The sequence below is a fragment of the Chiloscyllium plagiosum genome, unplaced genomic scaffold, assembly GCF_037043375.1.
Source record: "Chiloscyllium plagiosum isolate Xiang-an unplaced genomic scaffold, Cpla_swu_hap1 HiC_scaffold_48, whole genome shotgun sequence".
Lineage (NCBI taxonomy): Eukaryota > Metazoa > Chordata > Chondrichthyes > Orectolobiformes > Hemiscylliidae > Chiloscyllium > Chiloscyllium plagiosum.
Genome location: NW_028270186.1, coordinates 10,120,376 through 10,146,569, shown reverse-complemented (window position 1 = coordinate 10,146,569; position 26,194 = coordinate 10,120,376). Strand labels below are relative to the sequence as shown.

The following is a 26,194-nucleotide window of genomic DNA, read 5'->3' as shown; positions in this document are numbered from 1 at the left end:
GAGGCTGTGCACCAACACTCCTGAGACTTCATCTTATCTCCCCTGGATCATGACTCCATAACTGAACATCAAACTGTTTATTTCCAGAACTGCCACTGACCTTCTATCCTCTGGAAATCTCACCTCCATATCTTCCAACCCCACAGTCCCAGAATCACGCGCAGCTCACTTCTGCCTCCGTCCCAAAATAGGCAACAGGATTGGTCTTGCAAACTCATCATTTCTTCTTGTCTTGACTTTTTTTTTCTCCTTCGTTCAATCTCTCCCCATTTTCATTCATAATTTTTCTGATGTATTACACTGGTTCCACAATTTGCAGTGTTTTTGCCTTACATGCCTCATAATAATAATGGAATGCTATCTTTTTACATGTATATCCTCCATCTGGATGGTCTGAAGGCTCTCTGTTCTTTTGTGAAGACGCATGCATCATATCCATCCAGCACCACCCTCCTTTGATTGGCTGAGTTCATTCTCACTTTGAACATCTTCCTTGATTCATTTCATTCAGCTTGTCCATGTCAAAAAATGTGGCTATGGTATCGACATGGGTCCCAGTTTGCCTGCCTCTTTAAGAACAGTGTGGTACGTTCTTTATTCTAATCCTCATTGGATCCCAATAACCATTCTTTCTCTGACTCATTGATGATGTCATTGATGCTACTTCAGCTCTCATTCAGAATTGGAAAAAGAATATTTCCTCTGGGTGCTCCGGTTTCCTCCCACAGTCCAAAAATGTACAAGTTAGGTGAATTGGCTGTGCTAAATTGCCCATAGTGTTCAGGGATGTGTAGGCACGGTGTATTAGTCAGGGGAAATGTAGAGTAATAAGGTGGGGGGGAGTGGGTCTGGATTGGATACTCTTCGGAGGTTCGGTGTGGACTTGTTGGGCCAAATGACCTGTTTCCACACTGTAGGGATTCTATGATTCTATTCACATTTGCTGACAATTTCCAACAACAGTTCTAAAGAAGAGTAATATTGAAATCAAAATGTTAAATGTTTCTCTCAGCATCCAACACTGCAAGACCTGCTGAGATTTTACAGACAAACAGAAAATTCTGGAATGTTCTCATTTATCTAACTAGGTTAACCTCCTGACTGCATGTTGCCTCCATCACAAAAATCAGCTCCAGAATCAACATAGTGGCTCTTATTAAGAGGGCTATTTGAGTAATAAGTTGAGTAATCTCATTGAACCAAAGAAAATTCTGATGTGCTTGAGATGCTACACATTCAGAGTGTTTCTCCTGGCTGGGGAATCCAGAACACAGCAGCAATCTGATGATAAAGGATATGATCATGTGTGTCTCAGATAAGGAGAAATGTTCACTCAAGCATTGTGAATTCTTGAAATTGTCCATGCACAAGGCTGTGGGTACACCTTGCTCTGAATATATTTGAGGTTGAGATAAATAGTAGTTTACCTTTCAGAAAATTAAGCGATAAAGGAATTGTGTGGTGGAAAGTGCAGTTTTAAGATTGGTCAGGATTGCACTAAAAGGCGCAGGAGTCGAGGGCTTTTTGATGATGCTCGTCAAGTTGCATTTGGTCCTGGTCAAACAGAGTCTCAGTTTAAAAACTCTCACACAGATTGTAAATCTTTCCATGGCTTTGCCTTTTCATTGTCTTCAATCTGATAATCCACAAAGAGTTTTGCACTCCTCAAATTGTTAGCTCTTATGCAACCCCAATTTTAATCACTCTCTTTCATTGATACCTACGCCTTTAAATGCCTGGCAACAAACCTGATATTGCCTGTGTAAATTTTGCACTGAAACTGCAGTCAAAGAGGAATTTTTTTATGTATTGCAAAAACATACCTTCTTCATAAAAATAGCTTTATATATACATAGTCTTTGCACATGAAGATCAAACAAATATTGGAACTTAGCATTCACTGCAGTTCCAAAAAAAGGCATTTCCTACCTACACAGGACTTTATTTAAATACATTGAGACACACAGAGGGTCTGATAACTGAATAAACCACCATTGTACTTCAGCAGAAAGACTTCAGACAGAGGTGTGTCCCTACTGTGCCTTGGCAGCGGCTGCTCCCAGCTTTAGTGCATCCCTCAGCACATAGTCCTGACCTTGGAATGTGCCAGTCTTCCACACTCGGTCCAGGTCAATTCCTGGCTCTGGAAAACCAACAAATTTTGGCCAGACCAAAGAGCATCTTTCACCAAGTTGATGGGCTTCCAGGCACAATCAATGCTTATCTCCGTGTGCGTACCAGGGAGCAGTCTGTGGAGCATTGATCCTGTGTCACTGAGCTGCTCAGGACAAACTTGGACAAAAACACAGCATGTCTCCAGACCTTCTTAGCAAACGCACATTCCAGAAGGAGAAGAGTGACTGTCTACTCACCATAGCCACTTCAAGAGCAGCGTGTGGTGGTGCATAGAGTCTGGGTATGCATGAAGAATCTGATAGGCAATGCACTTCTCATCGTCAGCCAAGCTCTGTCTTGGTGCTTGTTGGAAAGTTCTGGCAATGAGGCATTCTGTCACATGATCTCAAGTCTGCTCAGAGAACCATGCAACAGGATCCACCTTCCTTTTCTTGTAGGGTCTCGAGGACACTACGTGCTGACCACTTTCTGCTGAACTTGTGGTCAAAGGTGTTTTCATTTACAGAGTTTTTCCACAAAGGACAGGCAATACGTATCGGTTCAACTACTTGGAGCGTTCCATGGTGCTGCAGCCAGACCTATCCTTTGCAACACCGGGGACAAGTAGAACATCAGTACATCATGAAATTTGGTGTTTGCATACTGAAGGTCTATACACCCCTTGATGCAGCTGTACACAAAGGTGGCCATTAGGATGAGAGCAATGGGTACATTTCTACCCTCTACTCTAGAGCTTTGACAATGATGCCCCAATGAACAAGGTCCATCTTTGACCTTCAGATGAATTGGAAGATGGTTCTGAGCAATTCTGAGAGTACCTCACACTTGATGACCAGGTTTTTACCTGCAATGGGGATGGAGCAGTGCTCCCACAAGCCCTGGTTTTGCCTCACTTTGATCTACGCACATTGTGCCCCCTCTGAACCATATTCAATGTATGTTCAGGTAATGACCTGATAACGAACAAAGTCAGAACTCTCACATCACCACGTTATAGTCCAACAGGCCTATTTGAAATCACATGCTTTTGGAGCATTGCCTCTTCATCAGGTGAAGTGAAGGAGTTAAAGGATCCGTCGGCCCAGTTCCCAAAGAACACGGCCTTGTTCTTGCAAATTGAAATATTCATATCAATTACTTGAACTCTTTGGTTCTGAATGATGACCGTGTGGAATATGAATGAATAATATTTAAAGTCACTTTTTAGATACATTAAAATCATAGGTTTGAGATTATTTGCCATAGATATATTAAACTTTGTCCTGAACACGTGGTTGAAACAACTACTGCAATGTTGTTGAGTTAAGTTTTGGAGTACAGTTCTTCACTGGGATGTTTCATGATTTGTCTTCCAAATACTGAGTAAAATAAATTGTTCACAAGAGCTCGTGGGATCTTGGACGTGGCTATTTCCATTCCTAACTTCAAAACGAGGCACTTTGGAAAAAGAATCAGATCTAACATAATTCAGATAAATGCATCATTCATGAATAGAAAGCTTTAGAACAAACTTTTTTCTCGAGTTCAGTGGTAAATTTATACAAACTTTGAGTGTGTGGTGCGGACAGATGTATAGTTGTTGAAACTTCACAACCAAATTTGCTGATAATCTAGTCTGTTGTAATACAACATTTACATCATTTTGTCTAACTCATCAATAATAAACTATCAATTTGTGATATATAATTTGATCATTGTCATTTACACCACAAGATCTGTCAAAGTTGGGTGCTGTGTCTTGTGATATTGTTGAGCACTTTCTTATAAGCACAAGGCATCATATGGTTTTATAGGGAGTGTTGTGGCTATGTTTATGTGCTCAATGCAGTATCGAGTTAAAATAGCCTCAGACGGAATTACCAGAATCTTAGCTAAATATTTAATAGTTCTGTCAGACTATTTTTCCATTATCTGTTTTGATCAAGCAATATCACTAAGCAAAGTTCTGCAGATAATAAGGTCATACTTGATATAATGTTGCTCAGCAATGGAGCAGAAGGGGAAGCTATCTATCAAGAGCAACTGCAGTATGTTTATCTTGGTAAACTTTGAGTCCTCAACCTTACTTACCACCGTCCAGTTTGAGTGTCTGGTCTAGTTTTTCACTTTTAATATTGTAATTATTATGAAATACTTTTACTAATGTTTGAGAAATAATGACTCCTGATCGCAATTTCAGGCTAAATGAGAACTGCGGGACAAGGGAAATGGGTACAAAGTTGAAGGTGTTGGAGAAAATAAATTACTGATCAAATACTGACTTATTTAAGAAGCAAGTGGAGATGAAGAAAATCATTGATTAAAGATATTATTGTGAATTGCAGTTTTAATGTTGATGCATTTTTCACATTGACAATTTGTCCAGAAGTGAGAAGTCTGAGCAGTGTTCAGTGAATTTGCTTTTCTATTTGATATTTCCAATTAAGCCATTTTCCATAAACTAATTTGATCACACCATCAATTGTTTCTTCATTTCTGCAAATCTGTTGTCTTTCAGCTTCATGACTTTATTCTCAGTACCAAGCGCCCTGGCAAGCCCCATCAATATTGTTCAATGAGATCACCTCATTCTTGTAAACTCTCTTCATCCCAGCAATCAGTCAGGTGAACAGAAAACAAACGCTGCAGCTGCTGAAAATGTGAAACAACACGAATAGCTGGCGAAATTCTGCAGTCTGTCATTAAAAAGTAGAATCAATTGTTTTGGACAGGGTTTGTGCTGAAGATTAAGGAAAAGGGGGTGGAATTAACACGAGAGAGAGAGAGAGAGAGAGAAAAAAAAATAGCAGTTGGGCAGGCTAAGGAATGATGAACTGGGAAGTAATAAAAGCTACTGATGAGCATGAGCAGGTAAAATGGGTTGGCTGTGGTGAAAACAGTTCAATGATGAATAGGATTTGGGAAAAGGAGACAAGATGGTGCTCCAGCTCCAAATTATTGAACTTGGTATGGAGTCCTGGAGGCTGCAGCGTTCCACAGCAGAAAATGAGATGCTGTTCTTTCAACGTGCGCTAAGCTTTGTTGGAGCACTGCTGTAGGCTCTGCACACATTTAGGGCAAGGAACATGGTCGCATGAAATGAGACAGCTCAAAGGTGGGGGTTATTTCTGCAATGTTCAGCAAAAGTCCCTCAGTTTACATTTTATCTCCCCAGCAGAACACCACATTGGGTGCAGTGAATACAGTAGATTAGATTGAGTCAAGTGCAGGTAAATGGGTGCTTCACCTGGAAGGTGTCAAAACAGTTCAATGATGGATAGGGTTTGAGAAAAGGAGACAAGATCTTTCACCTTGTTTGATCCCCTGGGAAGGTGCTGCAGGGTGGGAGGTAGTGGTGGGAGTTTAGGAGTGGACCAAGATGCACCCAGGGGATTAACTGAGTAAATCTTTCCTGATCGACTTACAATGCACATAGAACTCTCCCTTTAATAAAGATCAAAACTGTTCTCAGTACATAATGTCTCACCCTTACCAGGAAGTTGAGACTGGATTTCTGTATTTGTGGACTGCAGTTCCCTTGCACTAAAAGATCAGCACTGCTTTGACCTGAATATATTCTTGCCTGCTCACTTTACACATCATGGTCATGTGTATTCTAATCCCACATATCTGCAGTGCCTCAAAATTTAATTTTTCTTTTAGCATTTCAAAACACATCACATTTTTCTTCTCCTGCACTGTTGCATTGGTATTTGCCTTTCACAAGGTGATTAAAGCTCACTGACGGTATTCATTTTAGTGTCCTGCCACTAATGTTACAAATGATTTGTTTCCTTCTTGGCAAAACTATGCTGTTTTCCTAGGAGTATAGGAGCTTCACACATAGGCCAACAGATTGAGACAATCATTAAATTGTAACATGTATCTCCTAAACAGAAGGCCATCAACACCCTTATTCAGCCACATGATAAATCCTTCTCAAAGCATCTGAGTTGCAGTCAGAGAAACTGCAGCACAGAAAGAGGCTCTGCATCTGAACTGGTCAAAACCAAGAACCTACCTAATATGATCACATCTTCCATTACTTGGCTCATAGCCTTTGGTGCCTGAGCATTGCAAGTATACATCTCAATACTTAAATGTTGAGGACTTTTGCTTTTCCCACTCAGACAGAGTTCCTGATTCCCACTACTTTGAGTACAAAAAGAAAATCCTTACATCCCTTGACCAGTAAATGGCATGTTGGTATAGTGGTTAACATTGCTGTCTCAATTGGTGCCATGTGTGTGGCTCTGTCTTGAGTTTCTAAGTTTTACCTGTCTGTGTGGGTTTCCTCAGTCCAAAGATGTGCAGGGCAGGTGGATTGGCCATAATGGTAACAGTCAGCTTCCAGGGACAGTGTGGGGTGGTGAGTGCAGCTGTGGCTGGGATGCCCTTTGAAGAGTCAGAACAGATCTGTTGGGCAGGATGGCCACTATCTGCATTATCAGGCTTCTGATTAACCACCTCATCCTTACATTTAAGGTCGATCCCCACCTCATTGATTCATCTGTTGGGCAATTGTTTTCCTTTGTACTTAGCTCATATTGCTTCTCAAACCTCCTCTGTTCTGTCCAATCTTTCTGCAAAGCTGACGCACTGGCTCAGGCAATACCCTGGTACATCTCCCTTTCAGTCACCTCCCTCATTCTCACTTTGTTTTAACTGATGTTTTATTTTGTCTCTGCAAGGATACTTGCGTCTCAGCTGAAGGCGGCAAGAATTCCTTAAGGCTTGTTAAACCAGTCCTTCTACCTTAATGTTCAGGTGGACATGCACAAAGTCATTCGTGCCTTTGTGCATTTGCCTTCAGTGAGATCGAATTCTCGTTGCAAATGCTCAAATATGTAATCTATTGATTTAACAGATTGTAATTTACCTCCTTTTTCTGCCACTGCTTCTCTGCTAACATTACATGAATTTTAAGATTTGCATCCCAAATGTTCTTTTCTTAACTCAAGGTCAGTTTCACACTAAATCGCTCGACTGATATCTGAACAGGGGTCAAACACTAATTGTCACCGATTACAAGGAAACAGGCTGTGTTACACCAGATAACTTCTTAAAGTCTAATTCAAGGCTACTTATAACCATTTGGGGAGAAAAAGTGAGGACTGCAGATGCTGGAGATCAGAGCTGAAAATGCTGGAGATGCAGATGCTGGAGATCAGAGCATAAGCCCTTCTTCCGGAATCCTGAAGGTTTCCCGAAACGTCGATTCTCCTGTTCCTTGGATGCTGCCTGACCTCCTGCGCTTTTCCAGCAACATACTTATAACCATTTGACCACTCTGGTTGGGGGACTGACAAACGATCGAAGTGTCTGCTTACCTTTCTTGTTTATCTCACCCAAATTCATTTTACACCTAACTCCTCTGAACATCCCTGCCAGATTCAGATCTCTGCTGCAGTCACGACACAACAAAACGTTTGTGACTGCAGTTGAACATTTCACACAATTTATAACCTGTGTATAGCAGTGTCCAAACTACCACCTGGATCCCACTAATCTGAGTATCAATTCTCCAACTGCCTCCAAGACTGAACTTGAACAGCTGGAGTAACCTTAAAAGCAGCATGTTGCACTTAATGTTAATTTAGAAATCTGACCAAGTGTCCACATGGATCATCATTTCCTGTTATCCATGGGCACCTTGTTACCAATACCACTTAACTACCTACTCAACATCAATGACCTCAACTTGGCATCAAACAAAAAGAAAACAAAATCCAAGTCATGCAAGGCGTGCTAACCTTTATTTAACATCTAACTTAAATTACACATGGATGTTTCTCCAGTATGCCAGGTTCAAAATGGAAGACTTAAAGAACTACAAGTTTGAAGTTTCCACTTGATTGCCTCACTCTTTGGTACCTTGATATTGCTTCAAGTGGACATACAAGTGGGTCAGTTACAACTTCAGTGCTTTATGCATACTTATTTCAAGTATCAGATGTCAAAGAAGCTTCTCCAGTTCATAGTTCACAGTATTAAATTGCAGTACGCCTTTTTAATTAAAAACATGCAATTATGAATTTACTATACAAAAAGAAATTGACAATGGTTCTCAAGTTCAAAGTACTTTGCACAAAGTCAAGGACAAAAAAAAGAAACAAAGTCATTTCTACTACACAGTCATGTTGGACTCTATTCAAATGTATACTGATGTCTTGAAGATCGAAGTGATGGCTTTGACTTCCATTTTACAGAACTCAATGACCCGAATGAATTCTCAAAAGAAGCTCATGGGCATAACCACAGCAACACTGCCCTGAATATAGATGGTGCTTAGGCAGTTCTTCAGCACTTTTTTAAGATCACAAACCTGAATAAAGCCATAATGGCAGCACTAATAAGCCCAGAGATTGGGACTGTGACAAACCAAGCCATGAAGATGTTTCTGAAGAGACGCCAGTCAACAGCTTTCTTGGCACGCATCCAGCCAACAGCTACAACAGAGCCAACCTGCACAAGAAAAAGTTTGCAACGACCTTAGATTTACTGATTCAAGTGTTAACACATTATCTTCAATTCTATCTGACCATGACAGCTAAAAACAGTTCCAAGTTTGATTGTGAAGTGCTGGACTGATCATAAAGAATCACAATGGTGCTTGAAAAGCCACAGTAATAATTGTCCATATGTATCACGGTGTAACAATGTGACCTACTCGACTAGTGTTCAAATTTAGCCTAGTTCCGTGCCAAAGCCGTAATTTTGACTGCAAGCTCAGTTTTACATTTTGTATCCATTCTCTCCAGATTGATGCTGCAAATTATGGTATGGGATCATATGGGCTCAATAAAGAAACTTACCTTACAATGTGTTGTACTGACCGGAAGACCAACATTTGAAGCAACCACCACAGTCAAAGCAGAGGCCAATTCAATACTGAAGCCACTGTAGAAAAGTAAATGTAGTTTTAACCTGCTCTCCCCATCCACACAATGAATAACATACATACAGAGGAACCTCGATTCTCCAAAGGACACAGTTGGTTAATCGAATTCCAGATAATTGAATGCTGTATAACCATTTAGCAAGCATCAGGAGCTTGTGATCTTGCTAGATAATCTGATATTCAGATAATTGAATGCTGGATAATCGAGGTTCCTCTCAAATTCAAATTCCTTCTCTTGATCAAACAATGGCACAGCACTTCAATCACAAATGCTGGGATGAAGAATTTAACCAAGTATGTGGTCTCACCTCATCCAAACACAAAAAAAAAATCTGCAGTTAGGTAAATTCCCTCAAAAGGGAGAACAGCACTAAAACGAGAACAGATTTTCATCCAAGATTGCTGCCAACAAGGCATTAACTGTCAATGTAAGAGTACTATGAATTTAAATCTGCTCAACAAGAGGCTCCACCTGTGTTCAACCACAGCATTAAATACTCCAAAAACTAATGGGCATTTAACGCTCCGTTTACTCAAAAATACTGATCAATTAGAAGGACATGTCATTACTCACTTACAATTGATGCTACAGTATTCAAAACATATACTGAATTCCTGAAATATGGAGTTTGTGTCACCATCCATCTCAAGTAGTTCAGTAACATCAAACCTACATTATGCAGTACATGTTTGAGCATCTATATTGCACACCAAATTTGTACATCAAGAGACGGAGCAATTTCACTTGACCTGACGTTTAAAAACCATTGATGCAATCTGAGCAGTCATGTCAATAAACTTAACATTCTGTGTACTGCATTGGAAAATAAACAAATATAATTTCAAGACAGGAAAGTTTACCTTGAGGGAGTAATTGGTGTCAGATCCTTGCCCATTGTCTGAATCACTCTCCGGCCCCAGACCCACAGACCAAGACATATACCCACACCTCCATACAGGAGAAGCCAGATTGGAGTTTCCATCTTTGAATTCACATTGCCTGTGTAGTAAACAACCCACAGTGCAACCAAAGGACCAATTGCATTGCTGAAGAACAAAGGAATAGACTTATGAGCTACATGCAAAGAAAACAAGTGTATAACACAGACATTGAGTTCTATTTGACAACTCATCACATTAGTCCTAGCAGGAGAAATTGTAGACCATTAAACATTAGTTCCACGAAGTACAGCCTCCATGTTATTTGACATTGATCCTCTTTTACTCCAAATCCCAGGACACTGTGCACCCATGAAAGTGTCTTCACATTCCATGTTTTTACTCTATCACAGAACCAAGAAGTGAAGCCCTTCAAGCCACCTCTACCATTAAATAGAATCATGGGTCATGTTTTGATGCGATTTGATTCCCTACAGTGTGGAAACAGGCTCTTTGGCCCAACAAGTCCACACCAACCCCACCCCCCAACTAATACACCTAACATGATGGGCAATTTAACATGGCCAATTCACCTGACCTTCACATCTTTGGTGCGTGGGAGGAAACCAGAGCACCCAGAGGAAACCCACACAGACAAAGGGATAATGTTCAAAATCCACACAGGCAGTCATCAGAGGCTGAAATTCAACCTGGGACCTGGTGCTGCGAAGCAGCAGTGCTAACCCCTGAGCCACCATACCACCTGATCTTGTCATATGAACTCCAGGATGTTGTTTTTCGTCTTTGCACCTCTTTCCCTGCCCCTCCACTTGCATAAATCAAACCGCCTTATCAATCAGTAAATCAGTAAGTCTAACAGATCAACTGGAGGGAAACCAAGGTTCTTTTGGGTATCTGTCTGCAGAAATATTTTTCTAAAGCAGCCACTTGTTTTAGTCTCTCCAACAAGACAGAACCTCAGCACGTGAAGTATTTCGATTCAATGACATCTTTTTTCTAAACTAAAAGGTTGCCAGAATTTTGACAGTTTGCACCTGTCCACGTGATCACACAATCCACTATTAACCTTCAGCCCTCCAATTCTCAAGTTACCACTTCAGTATCGTTCAACTCCTCGAGCCCAACAGTAAACCTCTCGATTACAACATCCCGTTCCATGTATGCTTGTGTTGTGACTGGCCTATCCAAGTCTTTCAGTCTGCTTCCAACCATAGTATAGCCCAAGCAACAAGCTGGTCTGATAAGCCAATTTAATGTTCATTGTTGCACCATTATTATAAGGTTTGATGAACTTGAAGACTCAAAAGCTCCAAAACTGCCTTGCCCAACCCTTGTCCTTTTGTACTTAATCATGACACAAACCTTACATTTTCAATTCAGACCATCTATCCCAATGGTTCTCCCACTGAAGCAAACCTAATTACTCTCGTGCAACATTGACAGCCTTTTCTCCTACATTTACAAAAAAAAAAGACTGTATTAACCCAAGTTAACCTGACTGAACCAGCCACAAGGTTCATCCCTTGCTCAGGCCTTAGAGTGGTTTGGCTTTTCATGGGGAAAAGACATGCATGATTTTTGTACAATCACAGTTGTTTCCCACATAAAAGCACAAGACACTGAATGGAAACCTAAAAAACACTGTTGTTGAGTTGTTATAATCCCATCATTACTCACCTGACGTCATTGCCACCATGGGCAAAGGAGCCAAAGCAGGCAGTCAGGATCTGCAAAAACTGAAACAATAATGAAACTTCAGGCTTTTCCTGCTCACTCCATTCCTCCACTGAGCCATCGCTGCACTTGCGATCTCCTAGATCAATTTCAGGCTTCACAGCTCCATCACCAGCACCTGTGTTGCAATCAGCCATGGCATTGCAATAGCTACTGTAACTGTCTTGTCTGATACGTTTTTTCGGTTCCATGCCAGATGCGGTCAGTTTTTCCATTTCTTCAGCCTTTGCTTCTCCTTCTTTGGGCTTGAAAGAATCAAGGGGCATGCCACAGATTGCCATTGTGTAACACGTGTAGCTGTTGTTACGACGAAGCGGCCTGCTGCTTGCTTCATTCGAGTCCCCAGCACAATCGATCATTTTAGCTAAGTGCAACTTGTGGAGAAGTTCTTTGTACAGTCCTGAATCCTTGTGCACAGTATGGTAGTGACCACTATAGCCATTGCTGCTGGTCTGACTTCCAAGAACTTGGTTAAATTGTACATGATTGTTCCCAAATTGCATGGTCCCTAAAACACAAATCATTGAAACATGAGCAATGCTTCCTTCACATATGTCTAAACTTGGGCATTGTGGTACTGTTCCTTCCTGTGGAAGAGGATGCTTGGGTTCAAATCCCACCTGCTCCACTAATATTTAACAACATCCTCAACAGGTTTATGATACAACATGCACATTTGATTTACTGCATCATCTCAGCTCACATTTTGAAACAATTGGCAAGTATTATAAAACAAGTTTGTGGGTAAACAATGCTGTAATTGATTTTAAAATGATTACTCAGAATTTTATTTGTGCCTGATCAGAACATGGAGTCTATGTTTTGTGCATATTCTGCATTCAAACAAACTTATCCATTTGAAAAAGCCATGTGCCCAAGTGCAGTTCCATAATGCAGAAACTGTGTGCCAACAACGCAAGACCGGTTCATCAAAACTCTCAAAGAAAGTGCTTACCAAGAAGGAATTGAAAACTTCTTGGTGGGCCGGGTTGAAATGATCTCAAAAACACCTTTACAAATCCAGTGGTTAAAAAAATTATTGCCACCACACAAAAACTGGTATTTGGTGCATAAATTCACAGTCACATGGATGACAAGTTACATTTCAAAACCCATGTGAGTAGTTAATCAACAGTAAAGAATCACCAACTCAGACTTTTAGAACAGCAAGTAGCATTGTACCGAACCAAACAAAGTTGGTATATGGTTCAAACGTTTGAAAAGTTCTAACATGTTTTGGGCCAGCTGTCAAGCCAATGAACTAAACAGCTTGTGACACCGTGGGTCCCCCCCCCAAATAAAACAATAGAAGCAGCATGAATAGATGGAGTCAGACTCCCACAAAATCAGGGTCTGAATTTAGTTTTCAGTTGTGGGCTTTTAAAGTTGGCTATGGAAACTGCTTCATCTGTGTTGGCTGTAGCAAAAAGTTTCAGTTCTGACAATTTTGTTTTGAAGTATCTTCCTCCCGGACTGAGGAAACATTGCATGAGAGACTAATTTACTCAATTTGCCTTGGCCAAGGGGGTGTTTGTGTGATATTATCTTGGAACCTTTGTTGTGACAAAGCTACTCCTTTAACAAGGTTATGTTGTCCTTTCGCTTTTCTCCCCCCGCGCCCAAAGAGATTGTAAAAGACAGACTCTATAAAGTCTGGAATTGGTTTCAGAATGGTAGTGCTGGATCCAAGAGAAGCAGGTCTATGCTGACCTTCTGTCACTGACTTCTCTCCTAAGGCCCCGCATTTTATTTTATCTCATGTGCCAAGGGATGTTATGGAGAGTGTTGCAATTATTTTCAACAGCATCATATTGGGTTTTTGGACAGGTTAAGGTATTCTGTTCTCCCTTGTTTGTGTTTCATTCTGTAATCATAGAATGAAATTCTGTTGTTTAAAACTACATGGTTTGAGCAGCTGCATCCCTCCTGGAATATCCACTGTGCACCTGCTTAAAACTAGCGAAAGTTCGCATCCTGGCTACTTTCTTGAAATGTTTTGAGGGTGTCTGGCCTGGTCCATAACAGATTATTATACTACTAAACAATTATTCTGTTAAGTTTTCCAATTGCATTGAAGTTATTACAAATTCTTTGTACGAAGTTTTACTGGGGGAAGAAGTGTGTTTTGCTTAAAACCAAGCAGCAGTCCAATCAAATTACATCTGGAACTCAGCACCTTCAAAACAAAAAGCGAAAGGGTCCAGACAAGGTCTTTTATATATTTGAAGGGGGTCTGGTCTGATCCCTAATAGATATCCATTTTTTTGGAAAGATTGATTCAACAGCTTACCATTGATGACGTGATCTATGTTTGTTTCCTTCAGCTCTCCAGTGGATACATGCTCTTTGCTTACATCTTCTGTAGAGTCTCCGATAAAAGCAATTCTTGTATTTGGCTTCTCAAGGTTCTGCTTGGATGGTACAACAACTGAAATCCCATCCGTTAGGGGAGTCTTCATTTCAGATGCTGCATCCGTCAGCAGAGCCTTCAAGTGGGGCTCTTCCACCTCATCTTTGGACACTGAATAGTAATCATCATTTTTCTTATCCATCACAGTGCTATGTCCAGCACAGACTTTCATCTCTCCTGTTGACAGGAAATGTCAAAACACAACAGAAAATCTTCAGACTTCAAAATTAAAGATGGAGACTTGAGCAATCACAACAATAATTTTGGTGTTCCCACTTCAGACCTCATTGAATTTATTTTGTCCAATTGCTCATTAATTTCTTATGGAAAAAAATGTCATACCATCTCGGTGACATACTCAACAATACATCCTTTATTCCATAACTTCAGGCACATAATGAGCAACCCATTAAAATGGTTTGGGAAACAGGCAAGATTGCACAGAAACCAATCTTAACAGTTGAAAGCTTGACACCAGACTACTTTCACTCAAAGTTCCACAATTTGAGTTCCCTCAACCAAGGCATCTCTGCAGTCATACCAGTACTCCATTTGCAATCAATGACCAATCAAACTAAGATTTAAACATTTTCAACAATTCTATTTTCTGTCAGTATTGTGATATTTGTACACAAAGCAACAAGTTAAAATATGCATCTTCCCAAATTCAACAAATTCAAAGTTTGACTTGTCAGTCAACTTCACTTCCAAGCAACTTGCATCCTGCTAGTTTTAACTCAGTGACAATTCAGGGATTGATGAAGACAAGTCGCTATGTTACTTCACTGAAGCCTCAACAAATGCCAATTCCATGTGCACCTCAGTTCCTTCCCTTCAGTGTCAAATACAGGCAAAATCAAATATTCAGTGCTTGGTCAAAAGCAACCAAATTACATCATAGTAACTACAGCGGCCTTCTTCAGCACATTAACCTTAGGTGAACGTATCGACCGTAGTTGCTTAAAAAAAAATTGAAGGCCAACTCTTAAATACGTTTCCCAGCTTCTCAGAGCAGGCAAGGGAGTGAGCACAAAAGTGTGGTGGGAGAAGGGAGGTAAAGACTGTTCACGTCCAGTGCAATCCTTTCTGCAAATAAGCGATAGTGCTGACCACAGCAAAATATTAATGACCATAAAAGAATTATTTTGCTCTTATTAAAATGGAAAATATTAACTCCATTGAACAAACATCAGTTATCTATGCTCTAATACCCCATTTTAATTTATATATTCAGAAACTGAATAAACTAGTGTCCATGATCCTTTATTTCATGTCTTGGCACACTCACCTGAAAGCTCACTGTGGAAGTCTGTAAATTTCACTTACTTTCGATTTTTCTCTTCATTCTGGGACAGACGATGAACCAAATGAAGAGTGCACAGATCAGACCACTCCCCACTGTAATCAGCACGGTACCCCAAAATGGAATTCGATCAAATCCCAATACTAGCAAGAGAAAACACACACTTTACAAAACAAGATAAGCATGTCTACGCAGTATAATCTGAAAGCTTAACAACGGTGCAAGGAAATATTACCAACTCTAGTCAGTAAAAACTTAAGATCTTGTCAACTTGCATGGGCACCAGAAAAAACCTTGGGACTAAAAATAACCAACCCAATCCTATCGTTACTAGCAGACAAAATTATAGTCTTAGCAACATCTGAAGGAAGCCTCCATTTCCAAAAGCCAACACCACAATGGAAATCAGAAACAACTCTGAGGACCATTGCAATTTTCTGTCTCTGTACAAAATTGTCGAAGGAAATTACAAAGCTAGGAAGCTACTAATATGCAAATCCATTCCTGACCCATACTCTTGTAGTTAACTAAAAGTAACTGGAAATGTTACGTTCTCCATTCCAATGGCTTGAAAGCTAACAACCTGATATTACTGCATTGACCCAGTCTTAAAATAGCCATATTTAACAGCATATCAACAGCAAACGCGTCCAATATTCCTCACCGACTACTTTTTAAATTATGACCACAGACTTAAACATCAAATGAAGCAATAATAGTACTTGATTCGAAACACAATTGACAAAGCTTCTAATTCACCCAAGCATGTTGGAGATTCTCTGTAACCAAACCCTTCCTGTTCAACCTTACGGCTGAATACAAGCTGACACACATTTACGCACATGTCCAAATACTCTTAAAAGAAGGAATCTCGAATTTCCATTTGTTGATACTTACGAGGTGCTCCTGTGTACAAGATCGAGAAAAGATTGATCACAATTGTACAGGCATAGAAGACAGGCAGGGCTCGAAGTCCATTTGGCACTGGGTCAGCCTGCAAAATTTCACATCAGCAAAATAAGAAAAAGTTTGTCTTCAAACCAATTTTTCTTCAACTAAAACCTAAAATAAGCAGTCAATCTGGCCAGATTTTTTCTTCCTGATCAGAAGTGGCAACGTTAATGCCGCATACAGCTCCTGGAAACCACTGAAAAGGCCAATAGATGTAAGATCACAATATACAGAAAAAGAATGCAGCCCCTTGCTTCTGCAGTACCATGTAATCATACTTGTTTTCAAAACCACTCTTAAAGCCTGAAACTCCTGACTAACAAAGAACCAGTCAGTCAATCTGTCTTATTCATCATCCACAACATGGCATCCGGTGTCCCTTTGTAGCCATGACTTTGAGATTAACTACCCTCTGGCTGAAGAAATTCCTCATCTCCGTTCTGACAGATCATCCCTTCATTCCGAGGCTGTGCACTTAGTTCTAGTCTCTCCTTCTCATTGAAGCATCTTCTCCTTATTTAAGCATAGTAAAATACTGAGAGGTCCGGTCACATTCAATCAGATCCTCCCTCATCCTTCTAAACTCCATCAAGTGCAGACCCAGAGTCCTCAATGTCTCTTCACATGACCAGCCCGTCATTCTGAGGCTCCAAATACACTCTGTCCACAGCTTTGTATAGCTTCAGCAGTCTCTCTCCTCTTTTATTTCAAGATGACCAGAATAAATGTGAACATTGCATTTGCCTTCCTAACTGCCAAATGAAGTTTAACCTGTTAAACTTCAAGAGAATCCTGACTGAGGATTCAGAAGTCATTTATGCTTCAAATTTCTTGCCCATTTACCAGCTGGTTTATGTCTGTATTGCTTCTGCAGGACCTCATACTTCCTAAAAAGGTAATCCAGCTGCTGCTATCTGGTCCACTTTCCTTGCTTGTCCAAGTTGTTCTGAAGCCTCCTTGCTTCCTCAACACTACTTACCCCTCCATCGAGCTTTCTGTCATGTGCAAACGGAGCAAAAAATCCCTCCCAACCAGGAATACATGATATGAATATTTGTGGTCCCAAGCTCCACTAGTCACCAGCTGCCATCCCTTACTGCACACTATGCCTTTTGCCAGTTAGTAATCTCTGAACCATGCCTTACACGGTGGGGTCTTATTTAGCAGCCTGTGTGACACCTTGTCAACATCTTGATTGAAATTCAAATAGATCATATATACTGGCTCACTTGGTCGAACATGATTATCTCAAAAGAATTCTAAACAAAAACAATAATATCATTTCACCATCAGCTGGAGAAATATTCAATTTTCATCATCAAATTCCCCCCAATGAAGGATGTAGACAACCTGGAAGCTACATTGCAATGATACATCAATGTAAACACTAGGGCAATTAACAGTTTTAGCACATGATATCAGAGTGAAAAAGGAGCAGAATTCCTCACGGTTAACGAACTGGAGATGGTCACAACAAGAGAAGGAGAGGAGCCATGTTCTTGCAACTAAGTAATTGCAGAACCCTTGCTGTAATTCCAAGTTAGGCTGCTGATTACTGCAAATGTAACCTATAAATAGTTTCTTCATTTAAACCAGAAATAACATCTCAGCTGATCCAATTCGAACATCTAAGATGATAGAGCTTCAGAGGAACCATCATCCTTGACTAATGGTAACAAAAGTTGCATATCGAAATATGCAACAAACTCTCCTCCAAAGCTGTAACAGACCAAAACACGATCAACAGCCAATTTGAGCCTCTTATCTAGTCTGGTGATCAAGTTCTGTTGCAGCAACTCTGCCACTGAAGTTAATATCAAAATACTAACAGTCTTCTTTCTGTTTCAAGACCAAAGTGCAAATGATTTTTGAACAAAATCATAAAACTTCATTCCAAAACTATGAATCAGAATGGAGGGTCACAAACAAAAGAAATGCGCAAGCAGCATCACAATAGATTGCTCATAAACTGTGAAATTGGTGTTTTTGCTTGAAAGAAAGCGTTTGACAATGGGAGCAAGATACTACTATCAACACAATCTGTTAATCACGATTTTGTCATGTAATAGATCATCCTATATCTTGGTGACCTTGTTGAATACGGCAACATTAAAACTCACCATGGACACCTGGCATTATAAGACTAAGTAAAAACAATGACTGCAGATGCTGGAAACCAGATTCTGGATTAGAGTGGTGCTGGAAAAAGCACAGCAGTTCAGGCAGTATCCGAGGAGAAGGAAAATCAGCGTTTTGGGCAAAAGCCCTTCATCAGGAATACAGGCAGAGTGCCTGCAGGGTGGAGAGATAAATGAGAGGAGGGTGGGGGTGGGGGCAAAGTAGCATAGAGTACAATAGGTGAATGGGGGTGGGGATGGAGGTGATAGGTCAGATAGGAGGTTGGGGTGGATAGGTGGAAAGGAAGATAGGCAGGTAGGACAAGTCATGGGGACAGTGTTGAGCTGGAAGTTTGGAACTGGGGTGAAGTAGGGGAAGGGGAAATGAGGAAACTGTTGAAGTCCACATTGATGCCCTTGGGTTGAAGTGTTCCAAGGCAGAAGATGAGACGTTCTTCCACCAGGTGTCGGGTGGTGAGGGAGCAGCGATGAAGGAGGCCCAGGACCGCCATGTCCTCGGCTGAGTGGGAGGGGGAGTTGAAATGTTGGGCCACTGGGCAGTGTGGTTGATTGGTGCGGGTGTCCCAGAGATGTTCTCTGAAGCACTCTTCTAGTAGGCATTCAGTCTCCCCAATGTGGAGGAGACCGCATCAGGAGCAACGGATACAATAAGTGATATGGGTGGATGTCAAGTAAAACTTTGATGGATGTGGAAGGCTCCTTTAGGGCCTTGGATGGAGGTGAGGGAGGTGGTGTGGGCGCAAGTTTTTCAATTCCTGCGGTGGCAGGGGAAGGTGCCAGGACGGGAGGGTGGGTTATTTGGAGGGGGGGGGGGGGCATGGACCCGACCAGGTAGTCACGGAGGGAACGGTCTTTGCAGAAGGCAGAAAGGGGTGGGAGAGAAATATATCCCTGGTGTGGGGTCCGTTTGGAGGTGGTGGAAATGTCGTCGGATGATTTGGTTTGTGCGAAGGTTGGTAGGGTGGAAGGGGAGCACCAGGGGGTTCTGTCCTTGTAACAGTTGGAGGGTTGGGAAATTGCGGTGTCTAAAGGAGGAGACCATCTGGTGTATTCTGTGGTGGAACTGGTCTTCCTGGGAGCAGATATAGCAGAGGCAGAGGAATTGGAAATATGGGATGGCATTTTTGCAAGAGGTAGGATGGGAAGAGATGTAATCCAGGTAGCTGTGGGAGTCAGTGGGTTTGTAAAAAAAAAAATGACGGTGTCAAGTCGATCGTCATTAATGGAGATGGAGGGATCCCAGAAGGGGAGGGAGGTGTCAGAGATGGTCCAGGTAAATTTAAGGACATGGTTGAATGTGTTGGTGAAGTTGATGAATTGCTCAACCTCCTCACGGGAGCATGAAGTGGCACTAATGCAGTCATCAATGTAGCAGAGGACGAGGTGAGGACTGGTGCCAGTGCAACTACGGAAGATGCACTGTTCTACGTAGCCAGCAAAGAGACAGGTATAGCTGGGGCCCATACGGGTGCCCATGGCTAACCCTTTGGTCTGGAGGAAGTGGGAGGATTCGAAGGAGAAATTGTTAAGGATGAGGTCAGCCAAATGAATGGTGGAAGGGTACTGTTGGGGATGTCGAGAGAGGAAGAAATGGAGGGCTTGGAGGCCTTGGTCATGGCGAATGGAGGTGTAGAGGGATTGGATATCCATGGTGAAGGTGAGGTGTTGGGGGCCGGGGAAACGGAAGTCTTGGAGGAGGTGGAGGGCATGGGTGGTGTCTCAAACCTATGTGGGGAGTTCCTGGACTGGGGGTGGGGGATACGACAGTGTTGAGGTAGGTAGACAGACATAAATTCAGCGGGGCAGGAGCATGCTGAGACAATGGGTCGGCCAGGCTTTGGATCTTGGGAAGGGAGGTAGAACCGGGCAATGCAGGGTTCCCTGACTATGAGATTGGAAGCGGAGAGTGGGAGATCTCCTGAGGTGATGAGGTTCTGTGTGGTCTGGGAGATGATGGTTTGGTGATGGGGTGGCGGGGGGGGTCATGGTCAAGGGGACAGTAGGAGGAAGTGTCTTCGAGTTGGCGTCTGGCTTCAGCGATGTAGAGGACAGTGCGCCAGACTACCACTGCACCCCGTTATACGCTGGCTTGATGGTGAGGTTGGGATTGGAGTAGAGGGAGTCGAGGGTAACGCGTTGTGAATGGGAGGGGTTGGACAGGTTGAGGCGATTAACGTCCCGGCGGCAGTTAGAAACGAAGAGGTCGAGGACAGGTAATCGGCCAGCACAGGGTGTCCAGGTGGATGGAGTGTGTTGGAGGGGGGCGAAGGGGTCCTCGAAAGGTGAGCAGAGTCCTGATTTGTAAAAGTAAGCTCGGAGGCAGAACACAACTAAAAAGAACACTATTATATAGGTTAACACAGATGGCTGACATTTTCCAGTACTGCACCACGTTTACAGGTGCCAAAGCAAATATTTTTACCAAAGTATTAAGGAAAAACCAGCTTCATTTTTCATAGCTATTTTCTTCTGAACATGAAATTCCACAGGATTCACCTCGAAACACTTTTAGGCATTCTGAAACAAACCCTTGGATCATGTTCAACTTGAAGCAGGAAAACGCAAACTCAAAGTGAAACAACTCACAGTATCACTTCTTCAGTTCCACTTCAGCCACCAACTGAGCAATAAAACAAGTTTGAAGCAATGTTTGAGCAAGTATCAAAGCTAGATTTTCAAATCAAACAATTCTTCTTGAAATTCCCTGTACGAACCACAGAAATAGGCTCCAAATTCAAACGAGATCACATTCCTTCTCAAAGTTATTCCAGATTGTCCTACCTTGCGTAAAATGAAGAAACGGACCAAGTAAAAGACAGCAGCAGACATGATTCCAGATAGCAGTGGTGAAATGAACCAAGAACCAACTGTCCAAATTGGAGAGGAGAGAAAAAAAAAAACCAAGGTTACAACACAGATACATAGTAATTCTGAAAATGCATGCAACCTCAATATTGGTTTCATCTGGGATGTTCTTTGTGACCACAGCAAGTGATTTCGCAATGTTAAGTAGCAACAAATTGTGAAAAATACATTGTCCATGTTTCAGTAAACTCAAATGTGTAAGCTGTCCAACACCATATAAGAGTATACACCGCTCAAACAAAGGACAGTCTCCAAAACTATTCAACAAGCGTCACTATTTTTTTCAAACATATATTCATTAAAATACATCAACATCAATTTAATGATTTTCAAGTGGTTAGAAGCAATCACAGGAATTTTTTGAGGAGTTTGCTGGAGTAAAAGTGTTCAAAAATAAAATTGGGGTAGGACTCTTGCCGAACTCTGACCCACTCTATAAATCAAGTTCTTGCAGCACAAGCACTCCATCTGTCAGTCTCTCATAATTCACTTTCAACAATTAACAATAACATGCACAATTAATCAGGACATTAAGTTGGTCCTATTGTCAACAATCGGCCATATTGTTTTATGCATCAAGAATATGATGCAATATGGGGTGTAAATCTGAAGTGGTCTTACAGCCACAGATCAGCTAAAATTACAAATTTACCTATCTTAAGCAGTTCCAGCCACTTCACACCTTGGGCACCTGCAGCCACCAAACAGAAACCAACGGTAGCACCCACAATGCAATGGGTACCAGATATAGGGAGCTTCAAAAATGAAGCCAGTAACTGCCAGACAGCAGAACCTGTCGAAGACAAAAATACATTTCATGTCATTATTCCACTGCCAGTAGAGATTCTGCCTTTTCTTTCAATCAACTCCCAGAACGTTCATCAACTGTAATATGATATATCCAGGACAGCAAGTAAATTAATGACATTGATGAAAAAAAAACCCAGGTACATTTACATCAAAATGATCTTGTTAAAAGCCCTATGGAATACTTAACTTCCCTGCTTTTACATGAAACCACAGAGCACAAAAAAGCTAATTCCACCATTTGTTACTTACCAAACATGGAGCTGACTGATCCAGCCATTAGCACTTCTTGACTCGAGTTGAACATCTCCACATCAATTATTCCTTTACGGATGGTCTCACTGACTCTGGCACCCAGCAACACAGAACCCACCGTCTCAAAGATGGTCGCCAAGATGCAGGCTTTTCGAAGCGTCAGCACTCCCGAACCAACAGCCGTTCCAAATGAATTAGCAACATCATTTGCTCCCACAGAAAATGCCAGAATAAATGCAATGATGAAACCAACTACAACCATCCATAAGTACTCGTCTAGCGCCATGCTCACCCAGGCTTGTAATGCTTCAGAGGTATGGAGTTTTAAAAAAATACTATTGACTTAAATATACAAAATAAGGTAACAAAATATGTAGATATCTAATAAATAACTGGATTAAATAAAAGCTTAAGATTAATCTGCACTACACTCAAGTGTTGTGTAGCAGTAATTGCTATCCACTGCGCTTAACAGTCTGTCTTGCAGGGTTTTTAAAACAGTCAACAATTAGAAGGATTGAAGTGAAATCCATTGCGAATACAGCAGATTTGGGATGTTCTTCATCCTGTGGAAAAAGCAAACAAATATGGATTATTTGACCACTCATTGTCACCCAAGTCCAAAGATCAGAACAGTATCAAGACTCTTAAAGACACATTTCTCTGCAAATTAGATTGTGACAATTTCGAAACTTGCACAATGAAGCCTGACTTCACTGCTAATAATTGAAGTACAGTACTGTATTTTTCCAACTCGACAGTAGCACAATCAGTGAAGAGAATTCAAAACCACCAAAACTGGCGTCACAAAGTCACATGACTGAAGAAAAATAGATTTCATCCACAAACTTTGGAACAGTTTCCTTAAATGCCATTGTCATTATTAAACTGGGAAATTTGGAGTTTTACATGTCAGGTAGAAACAACATAATACATCGGAACACAAATTCGACCATCCGACCCCATGGAGTCTGCTCTGCCATTTAATCATGGATGATATGCTCCTCAACCCCATGTTTCCACTTTATCCCCACTCCCTCCTTTAATTCCTTTGGCAACCAAGAACTTATCTATTTTAAATATACAGAATTACCTGGCCTTCAAAGCCTTCTGTAGCAGTGAATTCCACAGATTAACAACTCTCTGGCTCAAGAGGTTTATCCCTGTCTCAGTTCTAAGGGTCTCCCTTTACTCTAAGGCTGTGCCCTCGAGTCCTCATCAATCCTTCCCCTGGAAACATCTTCCCAACGACCACTCTATCCAGGCCGTTCAGTATTCTCAAAGTTTGAATCAGATCCCCCTTCTATTGAGTATAGTCCCAGAGTGCTCAATTATGAAGCTTTTCATTACCGGGATCATTCTCATAACTTCCTCTGGACCTGCTCCAAGGCCAAAACTTCTTTCCTGTGGTATGCAGCCCAAATTGGCTCACAATGCTCCAAATGCAGTCTGACCAAAGTCTTAAGAAGCCTCAGATGTACATGCCTGCCTTTATATTCTAGTTGTCTTAAGACAAATGACAGCATTGTATTTACTTTCCTAACTCATGACAACCTGCAAATTTACATTGAACAAATCTCAATAAGTCCCTTTGCACTTCAGATTTCTGAATATACGCCCAGTTTAGAACATAGTCCATACCTCTATTGTTCCTACCAAAGTGCATGACTTCACGCTTTTCTACACTGTATTTCACCTGGCTGCTGGGCATTAGAACAGGTTTCACCTCAGAAAGGCATAATTTAAGGTTTTGAATGCTTAGTTGAGACCCAGCAGACTCTGGTTTTGCAGAGGAGCCGACAGGTGGGACCTCTACATGTACTCAAACTGATGAGACCCAAGTCCATTTCCAGACCTCAACAATGCAACCACGACTGGGAGAACAACCAACATTAACAACTGGCTAACAGGGGAAAAAAGAAACCAAAAATGAAGACACAAGCTTATTGCATCTCAGGAACACTGGTGAAAACAAATGCAACAAGCAAATCCAAACCTTTAAAAATGACATTCAGCACATAAAATGGCAATTTTTGCCAACTCCCCACCAAATGTCATGCATCAAAGTGTCTGGCCATGGCTGTGTTGGAATAGAGATTGGCTAGAGATTCTCAGCTCATCTTCAAGGTTCATCTACCTTTTTACACACCCTGACCACCCCTCCCCCTCAAAAGCCTTGTCCTTCAGACATCCGACACCATTCATTGACACACTCATCTACCCTTTTCCAGCTCATCTTATGACCATGTTTCCATTGCATGGCGAATTTCTATCTCAACTGCACCTAATGTGATTCCAAAAAAAAACTTCTTGAAACAAACTGAAAAGTAACAACGAACTGCATTTATCTCTGAAAAATATATAAACATCCGAAAACGTTCCACATAATTTTTCTTGCAAAACAAGTGCTGAACTGAAGCAGCCTCAGTAAAAGTGTGATCATTGAAAAATTAAGGCGAGGTGACGGTGTTTTGAATTGTTGAGTATCCACATCTAACTGTTGTCAATGATTTCTAACAGTAGGTGCACGTCCATATCAGCAAACCTCAAAAAATGTTACTGCTTCGGCAGAAAAATCAGACCACTCAACCCTCGACGATGCAACCCTATAGTTAACAGGTTGCATCCAACTATGAAAGCTCGTTTGACTCAGATCTTAACGCAAGTTTATTAATCGCGAAATCAGACGTTCGATGAAACATTATCAATATTTATAACGTCGAGTGTAGACCGCAGTGGCCGGAATGAATTAGAGCCCGAATATCGACTGCACGGTTGTGGTTTTCAAGTCTCCTGTTTGAAATGGAGAGCGCCATCCCATTTTCGCGCCTTCTTTTTTTAAAAATCGTTTGTCCAGAGTCAACAGGAAATAGACTGCCGCCCGCCGTTCTCTCACCAATGAAGGGGAAACCCAATAATGTGTTCGGAACAACCCAACGAGCATTCCGTAAGGACCAGCACAAAGGTGCCATGGTGCACTAGCGCCCAGACCCTCCGCCCCATTCCCCGCAACCACCTTCCCGCCCCCGAGAGACTCCCCCATGCCACTTGACCGCTCCCGAGACAACATGAATGCGGCGCAACGCCCCAACCGGCAGGGCAGCCGACGCCAGGCGGGTGGGGAGGGCGGGCTGAGTTGGTGCAATGTCAATGGTGTCCTTGTCTGTCGAACGGTGTCTCTCTCTCTCTCTCTCTCTCTCCCCGCCATTCCCGTGAATCCCGGGCCACCTCGGCTCAGACTCAGCACCGGTCCGCTCCCTGAGCCCTGCTCTGCGCAGACTCAAGAACCGGACCCTCACAAACCTTTCTCACCATCTCGCTCGCCCCCCCACCAAAAGATATATCCATCAGACCTGCAATACCCTGGCGCGCGCTCCTGGTCAGTTGGACACCAGTCCGAGCCTCCCCTTCGTCGCGACGGCTGACTGGCCGCATCCGGATTGTTCCGGAATAAGCTGCGCCCGCGTGCGACAGGACACCACGTACAGCGACCTAACCGAAATAATCTGCTCTCTGCCAGCCCCCGTCCTTTCGGCTTCCCTTCCTCCCGCCGAGCCTTGATGACCGGCACAACCGGACTCACCAATTCAAACGACTCGAAGCGAGGATTCAGTCGGGGGTTGGAGCCGGCAGGGCCCAGCCACGCTCTCGGCTCACGAATCCGACCGAGTGTGGAAATGCGGCGCCTCACGCAACGCAGGCTAAATTGCCCGTCCCTCGTCTTCCCCTCCCGCCGCTTCCAATCCCGCCAATATTTCTCAGCGCCGAAAGTGAGTATCAGAGTCGATAAGAAACTCTCTCTCCAGGCCACCAGC

The 26,194-nt window shown here is 42.1% G+C and overlaps 2 protein-coding genes across 2 annotated transcripts in view; one reads left to right on the top strand and one right to left on the bottom strand.

Annotated features, from left to right (window-relative positions):
• Positions 1-26,194, top strand: part of LOC122543083 (cytosolic purine 5'-nucleotidase-like) — a 128,478-nt gene that overhangs the window by 15,555 nt on the left and 86,729 nt on the right. The window lies entirely within an intron of this gene.
• Positions 7,855-26,182, bottom strand: LOC122543082 (sodium-dependent phosphate transporter 1-like). Its single transcript, XM_043681316.2, has 11 exons — positions 25,963-26,182; positions 22,377-22,945; positions 21,970-22,110; positions 21,234-21,319; positions 16,261-16,357; positions 15,387-15,506; positions 13,941-14,237; positions 11,594-12,158; positions 9,878-10,063; positions 8,931-9,015; positions 7,855-8,580 (listed from the first exon to the last, which is right to left on the bottom strand). The coding sequence occupies exons 2-11, from the start codon at positions 22,663-22,665 to the stop codon at positions 8,416-8,418; spliced, it is 2,031 nt and encodes a 676-aa protein (XP_043537251.1). The 5' UTR covers positions 22,666-22,945; positions 25,963-26,182; the 3' UTR covers positions 7,855-8,415.